This window comes from Magnolia sinica, chromosome 3 (assembly GCF_029962835.1).
Source record: "Magnolia sinica isolate HGM2019 chromosome 3, MsV1, whole genome shotgun sequence".
In the NCBI taxonomy this organism is placed as follows: domain Eukaryota; kingdom Viridiplantae; phylum Streptophyta; class Magnoliopsida; order Magnoliales; family Magnoliaceae; genus Magnolia; species Magnolia sinica.
Window position 1 is genome coordinate 118,899,445 of NC_080575.1, and position 11,692 is coordinate 118,911,136.

Here is an 11,692-nt window from a genome sequence, read left to right on the forward strand (position 1 = left end):
ACCACCATATGCTCATCCTTGTTAATCCAGATGTGAACCCCATATCCACAATCGCATGGCCCAAACAACATTTATGTCGACCCAAAAGGCCAACATGTGACCCCAAATGTGTGGAATTGAAGTTAGGCAAAGCAGGGCTTCTAAAGCCACGCAATTAAAAGTGAGACTCATTTAAGATTGTTTCTTTATTTATTTATTTCTTATTTGCATTGCTCAAAGTATTTAATTTGGTTTCAGCAACAATCCTAACTAGGTTATTTTGGAAAGGGATTCTCCTACAGTGGTGGGACTCCACTAGAAATGTGTGTAATCAGAGGTAATTAAATTCTATTTTTCCAAATATGAACCATTTGATATCACCAGCTGATTGCTCCAAAATCGTACTCCCAGATTCAAGATAAGCATCAATACTCAATCCCAAAATCAAAATTGAACCTCAAAAGTGGCTTTCAGGTTTAGTTCTCTGTCAGTTTCAATACATCCAGTCTTGCATATCCGTACACCCTTAGGGATTACTAGCACCATGGCAGTTCATTCCCCTCTTCTCCAGCAAGTTATAATTGGTGTTATACTTTTCACTTTGCTGGTATCAACTCAGCAGGCTCTCAGTCGATCTTGTTGACAAAATTATGCATTAGAGTCAAGGTATTCCATAACAGTAACTGTGGCCATAACAGCCACCACTGTTACCTTTACAGTACGGGTCATAACGGCTGCTACAGCCCCCATAACGGCCGTTACGGTCTGTTTTTTTATCGAAAGAAAAAAATCCAAAAAAGTTGTATTTGCTCAATAGCATTGAAAAAAACATCCAAAAAAATTGTATTTGCCCTGCCAAAGACCATTACCGGGCTGTTACGGCCTTTACAGGAGGCTTAACGGGCCATTAACGGCGGTTACAGGTCATTTTGTTTTCATAATAGCTGTTACGGCTGTTACGAATTACGATACGTAAAGGCCTTTACGGCCATGTAACGGCCTTTACGGCACACCATGATCGGAACCTTTGGAAATTACCTTTAATCATGGATGGCATGATTTACAACTGCGTTGCTTTCTTTGTTGATATCTACAGCATCATAGTAATCCAATATTCGCCTTCCCAAACAGATTAAATTGTTGGAAAATCACCCAACATAACCCAACCCTAGTTAAAGACAATCACTATTGTAGTTGTTGGAAAATCTCCATCAGTCAACCCACCATCATTGAAAAAGCTTCTTCTTTTTTGGGAAAGATGAGCTAAACTTTATTAGAGCCAAAGCCAAAAAAGAAAGAAAAATGCAAGCAAAAGGAAAAAAAAAAAAACTATACAGACCCACCTAGCAAGCCTACCTATGCCAACAAAACAGACACCCACTCTGAAATACAAAGCAAAACCCAACTGAAGACTCTCAAAGTTGAGTTTTCTTGCTTCTAAAAGTCCGATTCTTTCTTTCGAGCCAAATCAACCATAGAAAAGGCAGCATCACTATCCTCCTTATGCGAATCCCTAAGGAACCCCCTCCTCCCCCATGCCAGGCTCTAAACAAGATCTCGATCGACCCTGGCAACACTCAAGAAATGTTAGCCTCTTTAAAGATTCCAAACCAAACCACCCTTGCGAAAGCACGGTGAATGAACCAGTGATCCACCGTCTCCTCCGCCTCCAAACAAAGGATGCAAACACTGGGCAGCACCAGGTTCCACTTGCGAAGATTGTCGATAGTTAGAATCTTATTCTTTCCTACCAACCAAGCGAAAACTGCCACTTTAGGAGGGGCTCTATAGGACTATATGAAAGATGTATGAGAATAGTCCACATCCTACTAGCTCTAGGACAGACAACGATATAACGACTTAACTGAGAAATTGTCGGACTTCCCGTACCTCCATACCGGAGAGTCAACAACATCCTGAGACAACTCCACTCTCTGCAAACGAGATAAAAAAATTTAAAAAAAAAAAAAAAAAAAAAAAAAAACACAAGAAGTCATTAAACTCGAAATCACTAAGGCTCCTATGATAGGGAGGAACCCACACCCCCTAGTTGGACACGGAGTTGGCAGGAGATAAAAGAGCAAGATTCAGGAAGGAAACTCAAAATGAGGTATCCCCACGCTAGGTGCCATCCCAAAAACTCACTCTAAAACCATCTCCCACCCCAAAAAACTAATACCCTCCACCACTGCAGGAGACACTTTCGCAATTCCTTCCCAAACAAAAGAGACACGATCAAGGGAGGATTGTTTGGTCCACCAACCCATAGATGAGAGACCATATTTGGTAGCTATAATCTCCCTCCACAGAGAAAATTCCTCCACCCCAAACCCCCAAACCCATTTACTTAACAAAGATGAGTTTACAGCTTCCATATTACAAATTCCTACCCCCTTTAACTTCCAAATTGCCTCAAGAAGATTCAACAAAGAAACCCGAAAAAGCTTGTTGCCCAAACCTTCCCCATTAACATTACACCTTTTAGTCCTAAAGCCATCATCTCAAAATCGTTGGTGGACATCCTTCTCACATGACAAAGGTCATCACCTTGGAAGCTATTGTTCGTAGGAGTGGCAATGGACTGGGTAGGCCTGATGGGTATCTGAGAGCAGGCCTGGTATGGGTGCAAGTAAATTGGCGGGGGTGCAGGTTTGGCTATTAATTTAAACCCAATTACTAATTGGGCCAAGTAATAGGTATACCCTGCTACGATTAATTTATCAATTTTAATGGTTCCAATTAATTTATAATCTATAATTTCAAATTATAGTGTTCCAAATATCGGCGATACTTTTGATTATATCGCCAATAATGTCAGTATTGCAAAGTCAGCGATACTGAAATTGCTGGCATTTTAGAAATTTTAAAATAGCGTCGATATTTTCAATAATATCAACGATATTTGGCGATACCATCAATATTTTGAGGAGAATCCTTTATGAAAATTCCCTGGCATCAGTGATATCATCGATACTATCCTTGATGCCAGGGAAACTTCTAGGCCAAAAAAAAAAAACTACAAAGAATGGGAAATCCCAAAAATTCTCCATGTTGTAGGTGGTTTTTTTTTTTTTTTTTTGAATTTTGTTCCTTAGGTAATTTCGATCACTCTTGGTTTTTATTAAATCAAAGTTTGGATTTGGGGAAGAAATCTTAACTTGAAGCGGTGACGAGTCTGAACTCAAAGGCAATGAAAAATCCATAGAAACTTCAAATTTTTTTTCAAATGTTAGCATGAATTGTAATGGAATCCATATATGTGTGTGATTCCCATTCATTGAGACATGGATTTGTGGCCAAAAAAAAAAAAAACATTTAAGTGGAAAATGGGAGAAATTAGAAAAATCCAAATTTTTATATTGGAAATTATATATTTTTCAATGTTAATTATGCCCACCTCACCACAAGGCCCTACGAATGCCATAAACGTGCTCTTTTTCATATCTTGGAACATCCTAGCATTTCGTGAGCATCTATCAAATGTAAGCTTTATGTAACTTTTCTAGGCAGATTTTGCTTAGACTTCTTTTGCTCCTCCACGACCTAGATTGCCAGGTCCTGATCCCAAATAAAGTAAAAAATAATCAACCCAGAATTCGGCCCTATGCAATGCCCAGCCAACCATCGTACAAGTAATTCTTTGCTTGTTTTCAATTGGGCACATATGCATTTCCTCATTGGTGTTTTTTTATAAAAAAAGACTTGACCATCTTGACTTAGTTGTTGCACACCTGTGGCAAAATGACCACTCCAATATCTGGACTTGGTAGATATCAGTTAGGATTCCATACCTTGAGAGACTAAGTTGGTTTTGTGTAACCCCAAATTTATATGTACAACATCTGAGAATCAAAGCCCTTTGTGAAGCTTTTTTGTCTTCAGAAAAAAAAGAAAGAGAAGGCCAATTTGGGCTCCTCTTTCCACTGCATAGCTGTGCTAAAGGTAGTACAAGGCTACTACCCCATGCATCCTACTCACTCACATGGACTGTCAAAGTCTAGTTTAAGACAAGATATTTTGTGTGTGTGTGTGTGAGGGGGGGGTAGCAATGACCCTCAAGTCTTCAACTCTTCCATCCTTACATTCTCTGCATGCTATGCCCATGAGATAATGTTTCCTATAGTTTATTCTTTCAACTCCATATAATCCTAAAGATCCATAACAGCTTCAGATTACAAGGTGCTAATACATGAAGTGTTCCCAACTTTAACATAAAATACAATGTTCCCCACTTTGGCAAGTCTGCATTGCAATCCAGCAAGAGCATTAAACAGAGATTTTGGCATCATACAGATATAGTCAGATAAATGAAAGTTGATTATAGATAACTATTTCAGGAAACTCAGGAGATCTCTGTTAGTGTCGTAGGCCTACTCCTAAAAGGTTTAAAGGGTTGTTTCGAAGTACCCCCATAAGCTAAATTGCTGGAGGAGTAACCCAACTCACCCCCTTTTGCAAGGGAAGTGCATTCTGATGGAGCACATAACAAAAGACACATTAGGCAAACACATATGTTGATTTGTGCCAAAGCACATCCCGTCTACGTAAAAAAGATGGAACACCAAAACACACCCTAAGTAATTCATGGAATTAAACTGCAGTTAGCTACCCTATTGAATAGAACAGCAACAATTAGTTCAATAGAGTGGGAAAGATCATGCAGTAATCACTTTCCCTCCAAATCAAATTCTTTTACTTTTAAATCAGACTTAAAAGGAAATTAACTGCTATTTGAGGCTATTTCCTCATTAGACGGTAACTAAAATATGGTCATTTCCTGTATGAGACAATCAATGCTATTAAATTCAACAATGCATTCACACAGAGCCTTAGCAAGTCATTTTATCAAATCTTCATGTATGATGCAGGTGAAATTCATCAGGTGTTGGGGTTTCATACAAAAACTCAGAAAGAAAGAAACCTACGCCAATATTCAATACCCAAACAAATAGACCATTGAAAACCCTAACACTTACTGAAGTAGGCAACCAAGCACAATAAGTAACTACACTAAAACAACTAAAGAATGAAAAAATTTTTTAAAAAAAAAAAAAAAAGAACTACCCATAAAATATCTATATACTTAAATTTCCCAAAGATCCCATAAAAACAAGAAAATGACAAAATGACTTAAATCACATCAACAAAACTGAACCCTAAAGAACATAATCACCATATACAATATATCTATTTACTGATTTCTACAGAATTCTCCCACGAATTTTGCTAGAATACATCCAATGGATTGGTATAGGATATGGTGGGACTACAACCGTCGGATCTGAGTCATGTCCCACTTAGTGGTGGCAATGGGTAAGGCTCCCTCACCAAGATCAGGCAACCCAGCCCTGTAGAGCTAGGGATTGTACCCCTAAAATTGGCCCAAGGACCAAGCCAAGGCATGAAATTGAGCACGTGGCCCAGTCCAGACATTAAGTAGGCCACTGTTAAATGGTTCAAAAACACTTGTTAATGGTTCTCATTCAATTAACATGTGTTGTTAAAGACAATATTTAGATCCAAGAACACATTTTAATGATCCAAACTATTTATAAGTAGGATTGATTGTGAATGGAGGATATCCCAAAAATATATATATATATATATCTTAAATTGGACTTATTAAAAACCTCTGATCCCTTACATCCCGTTTGGACACACTTGCATAAAACAGGGTTTCAAAGAAAAAGCGGGTCTCAAGCCTGTTTTTTCAGTTGACTCAATGAAAACCAATCCGAGTCGACATTTTAGTGCCCATTTTGTCAAGTGGGGTGGTGAAACAGGGGTTTGCAAAGTGCATCCAAACACACATCGAAAACCCCAAATGGGCTCAAAGGGGGGTTTACGCCCAATGTTGTCAAGTGCGATCGCACATTCGCATATGCGATCGCATGTGAGCATACTCAAGCCCAGATCGCATATGCGCCAGTGGCACATGCGATCATTGCACATATGCGATCGCATATGCCACAAGTGTGAGTATATGCGATGTATGTGATCGCATATAGCATATGCGATCGCATATTGGCCAACGGTTAGAAATCTGACCGTTTGGAATTTTATTTTTTTTTAATCTTGATTTTTCTTCTATAAAAAGGGGTTCTAAGCACTCCTACATGCACTCAAAGCTCAAACTCTCTCTCTCTCTATCTCTATTTTGCTCTCTCTTTAGTCTTTACACTCTCTTACATAATTGCTCCACTCCTCCATCCATCTTTCTTTCAATATTGAAGTTTCAATCAAGGGAAGAAACAAGTACACTACTACAAGGATTCAAGATTCAAGAGCAAGCAAGACAACCAAGCTCCTCCATCCACTGATCTCTCTTTCTAGTTTTTAATTTTTTTCAAGTTACAAAAAATTAATCATAAATTCATAATCATATTCACACAACTCTCTTTCTATCTCTTTCTTGTATCTTTCTTTCTAGTTTCTATCTCTCTTAGACTCTTTGTATCTCTCTTTCTATCTCTCTTTCTTATCTCATATTCTAGTTTCTTTCTCTCTTTCTTATCTCATATTCTAGTTTCTATCTCTCTTTCTTATCTCATATTCTCATCATCTCTTAAAGTTTCATAATCATATCATATACATATTCATAAGCATATTCATATCCAAGTTCTAAGTTGTAAGTTCTAACTTCTAACAATTTATTTTTTTTAGTTTGTTACTTTGTCTTACAAGTTTCTTACAACACAACTTGTTAGTTGTTACAACTTACAAGTCTACAATATTCCACTATTCAAGACTCAAGGGCCAAGGGCCAAGGGCCAAGGCAAAAGTGAAGACAAGACCAAGAAGTGAAGAATTTTTTATTTTTTTTGTAAATTTGTAATTGTTGTGTAACTTGTGTTTGTGTGTAAATCTCTCTCTCCCCCCTCTCTTTTACTACAACTCTACAAGTGTAACTTGTAGGTGTAAGTGTAAGTGTAGTAACTCTCTCTCTCTCTCTCTCTCTCTCTCTCTCTCTCTCTCTCTCTCTCCCCCAAGTCCCATCTCTTTAGTCTCTCTCATCTCTTTACTCTTTAGTCTTACTTAGTCTCTTACTTTAGTTTTTAGTTTACTTTTTATACTAGCAATCAATACACACACCACCAAGGCACCAGCATAATGTCTTCTTCCCAATCTTTCTCTTTGAAACCCAAATCGAATGGCCCGGATTGGAAGTATGGGCACTACCGTAGTGTTACAGAAAAGACTCACATAGTATGTGAGTTATATGGGTTTGTGAGTTCCGGTGGCATTGCAAGGCACAAGCAATACCTTGCACATTTACCGGGGTCAAATGCAAAAGCATGCGACAAAATTACTCCAGAAATCCGAAGGGAAATCATGGAATGTATGGAAAAACAGTCAAGAAAGAGATGCGATAATGCCCTACGTCAGGAGGAATATTTGAAACAAGATGCATATGAAGATATAAACGTAGTTAATGTAGATGAAGTTAGTCTCACTCCCCATACTTCGACGGGCCAGTCTAGACCACAAGTACAACCAACAGGCTCGAAAAGAGCCCAAGGGAAAGAGCTCATGGATAGATGGTATAGACCACACCCCGAGGATGTGATCGACCGAAGGGGTAGAGGGAAAGGGTCGGCTCAAACAACTTTAGAGAACCGATATAAACAAAAAGATAGGAAAACCACTATTCAATATATTACTAAGTGGTTTTACCAAACCGGCGTTGCTTTCAATGCCGTTAAATCGAGAAGCTTCAAAGTAATGGTTGAGGCTATAGGTCAATTTGGACCTGGACTTAAACCTCTTTCATATCATGAAATGAAGGAGACATACCTAAAAACTGAAGTTGAATATACATGATCCTTCATAACTAAATATAAGGAATCGTGGAAAACATATTAGTGTTCACTAATGGCTGATGGATGGACCGATAGATCCGGGCGGTCTCTAATTAACTTTTTGATAAATTGTCCAACTGGGACAATGTTCTTGAAGTCCGTGGATATATCGGGCTATTCACACACAAGTGAATATTTGTTTAGCTTACTAAATAGTGTAGTTGAAGAAATAAGTGAGGAATATGTTATACAATTAATTACAGACAACGCAGCCTCCTATGTAATGGTCGATCGTCTTCTTATGGAGAAAAGGCGACGTTTATTTTGGACCCCCTGTGCAGCCCATTGTGTTGATCTTATGTTAGAAGATATTGGTAGATTATTTACAAATGTGATTACAAGGGCTAAAAGAATCACGATCTTTATGTACAAACACACCGTTCTTCTTAGTCGAATGAGAAAACACATTGGGGGTAACTTGCTACGTCCAGCAGTCACCCGTTTCGCTACAGCCTTTTTAACACTACAAAGGCTACATGCAAAGAAATCAAAACTTAGAAGCTTTGTAGTGTCGGCCGATTTTACAAGTGGGCCTTGTTCAAAGAAAGCTGAAGGAAACGGGTTCAACAAACATATCTTTCTCAAAGTTTTTGGACTCAAGTGGTAAAGGCGCTAAAAGCATCCGAGCCCTTAGTCAGTGCGTTGCGATTAGTAGACGAGGATGAGAAGCCTGCAATGGGCTACATATATGATGCGAGGGAGAGGGCGAAAAATAAGATCATGGACCATTTTTACTATAGAGACCGTGATTACAAGCCAATTTTAGATATTATAGATAGAAGATGGGGCAATCAAATGTCATCTCCATTGTATTCAGCTGCTTACATCCTTAACCCAGCCTGTTTATTCCCTTCTGTTGATCCAGCAGAAGCACTAACTATGCATATGGTTGGATTTATTGATGTCTTAGAAAGAATTATTCCAGATAGAGGAGAACAGGACAAGACCTTAACTTTGCTGGACTTCTACACAAAAAGTGAATGGATACTCTCAAGGGATATCGTAATAAGGCATCGGACAATGAAATTACCCAGTAAGTACTAGTACTACTCAATGAATGTCAGTCTTACACTCTTAGTGTCTTACAAATAGTTTTTCCACAAAGTGTCTTTACTCTCTAACCTACTTAAACTATTTTTCTCAGCTGACTGGTGGGCTGCCTATGGAGTGGACCCGAACAAGAAGGATCCAGCTCTAAAGAAGCTGGCTATGAGAATTCTTGGACTAACGTGTTCTACCAGTGGTTGCGAGCGCAATTGGAGCATGTTCGAGGCGGTAAGTTTAGACTGTTTACTGTTTAGTAATTGTAAACTACTAAACTTCAATTTTTAGTGTAAGGCCTAAGCTAAATTAATTACCTAAATAGCTAATACCAAATGCGTTTTCTTTCTTGCAGATTCATACCAAGAAAAGGAATCACCTTGAGCAAAAAAAGCTCAACGACTTGGTTTTCGTTTAATACAATCAAAATTTGCGAGAACGATTCCAAGCTAGGAAAGAAAAGCCCGGTTTGATGCAGATAGCTAATACCAAATGCGTTTTCTTTCTTGCAGATTCATACCAAGAAAAGGAATCACCTTGGGTCAAAGAAACCAAGCTTTTCTTTGACCCTAACTGCTTAGATGAGTTTGATGCAGATAACAAGTGGCTCGTAAAGGCGAAGGACCTGGTATTTGCTGGAGAGGACCTAACATGAGCACAAATTGAAGATATCGCATACGGATCGACACCTAGTAAAGGTAGTACTAGTACCACTCGAAGGCGAAGGATAGGGGAGAGCCAAGGGGCGAGTAGTAGCCGTCAACCTGTTGAAGAGATTGAGGAGATTGTGATAATGATGATCAAGGTGAAGATCATCCACCATTGGATGTTGATGAAGTATTAGTACGTAGAGATGATGAAGAAACGAAAGAAGAAGAAGTGTATGTGAAAGAAGGAGATGACTCGAATGATGATGATAGTGGTGGTGGTGGTGGTAGACCTGGTGGTGATATGCCACAATGGCAACTAGAGCAATGTATGTGATTAGATAAATAATAAATAAATAACTTCTTCATTTTGTTTACTAAGTGTGTTGATGTTGATTCTTGATTATTGATGTACAATAAATCATTATATATTTATATGTAGTGTTGAATGTTGAATATTAATATTTCATATTTGTTAAATGTTAAGTTATAAAGTTAACTATATTGTAGAATGTAGAATTGTGGATGAATGATGACTTAATAGTTAATATTTAATTCATTATGTAAATGTAATTGGTTTTATTTTACTTAAATTAAATGTATTTCAAGGGCCGATGACATATAATATTTTTTCTGATTTTTTTTTAATTTGTTGAAAAAAAAAATGTGCAATTGCATATGCGCACAGGCATATGCAATCGCACACGATTGCATATGCTATTTGACAACATTGTTTATGCCTCAAGCACCTCTTTGGAGGGTGCATCCAAAGCCTTTTCAGCCCGGTTAGGGCTAGGGCTAGGACCAACTTAAGGGATCAAAATTAGGATTAGGGCCAGATCTTAAGAGATTAGGGCCAGGCTATAGGGCCAAACCCAGCCCCGACCTAGCCTGGCCCATTGCTACCCCTAATTCCAATCTAAACAGTTGATACAACCTGGGGTCATGTTCCAAACTAAACAGTTGATCTAATGAGATAGATGGATAAAAGTCCTTGAAACTCTTCAAGATTATAAGATCATGAACTTTCGATCAGTGGCCTACAAAACAGTGGTTAAGGAGTCAACTGTTCAACGAAAATAATGATTAAGGAGACAGTCCCATATTCAAAGGAAATGAGTTAAATGATCAAAGTGTTAAAATATTATACTATGAGTGTTTTATTATCGGTCACCCCGCATCCACAGAGAGGCTCATCATATAAACAGTTAGGATCACAGATCCAATGCCTATAGTCCCAACATACCTCAGCAACACGTCATGATGTATTCTAGCAAACCTCTTCCCCATGTTTAATGAAAGAAGAATGCAGTAGAAAATCATTTACACGAGCAGTACCTTCTCACAACACCGTAAACGCGAAACTCGTCCGCTAATTCCCTTTCCGTGATGCGGGAATCCAGATTTCCAACATACACCTTCCACATCTCTATCCAAACCAAGAGAAGCGAATTCATGTATTGCAAATATATATATATAGAAAAATAAAAGGAAAGGGGAAAAACAAAATAACCCATTTGAGATATTTGATAGAAACAGGAAACCCAAAACTGGATTTGCGAAAATCAGATGGAAATGGCGGAAATCACATTAAGATAATGAGAAAGATAAGGGAAGAGAAAAATATGAGATATTTATTTATATATTTTTTAAGTCAGTTGATTTAAGGGTTCTCATAGTTGGGTCTCTTCGACAATCAGATGGAGTGTATGAAATTAAAAGAAAAAATCGAAAACTAGAAGGGTGAAAAAAGACCGTTTAAAATATTGAATGAAAAGGAAGAAAAAATAAAAACTCACCAGTCGATTTCGGTTTTGGCAGGTCAGGAAGGCAACTGAAAGGAGAAGGGGAAGCCAGTTCGGGCAACGACAGATGAAGGGTTTAGAGAAGAAGGGTTTTAAGACTTTCGAGTTCAAGTGGAACGGTCCAGCTAGGGCCCACTGCTTGATTCCCGATTTGGGCCGGACTTCGGGTTTATGGTAACCGGCGAGCGGTCTGGGAAAAACAGACCGCGCAGTATCTGTCTTGCCACCTCTGCAGGAGGGAAACATATTGCCTACTGAGTTACTTAGTACGGGGCCCACCGTGGATGTATGTATCTTATCCACGCCGTCCATCCGTTTTTCCAGCTCATTTTAGGCATCAGCCCAAAATTAAACCTTATCC

At 38.5% G+C, this 11,692-nt stretch overlaps 1 protein-coding gene across 2 annotated transcripts in view; it reads right to left on the reverse strand.

The window, feature by feature from the left end:
• LOC131240950 (serine/arginine-rich splicing factor RSZ21A-like) overlaps window positions 1–11,479 on the reverse strand; it is a 44,223-nt gene extending 32,744 nt beyond the window's left edge. For both annotated transcript variants that reach the window (XM_058239512.1, XM_058239511.1), the window contains exons 1-2: window positions 11,326–11,479; window positions 10,865–10,955 (exon numbers count right to left, since the gene is read on the reverse strand). In XM_058239512.1, coding sequence (XP_058095495.1) covers window positions 10,865–10,953 — 89 coding nt within the window. In that variant the 5' untranslated portion in view covers window positions 10,954–10,955; window positions 11,326–11,479. The remainder of the gene's footprint in view (window positions 1–10,864; window positions 10,956–11,325) is intronic.
• Window positions 11,480–11,692: the final 213 nt, after the last annotated feature.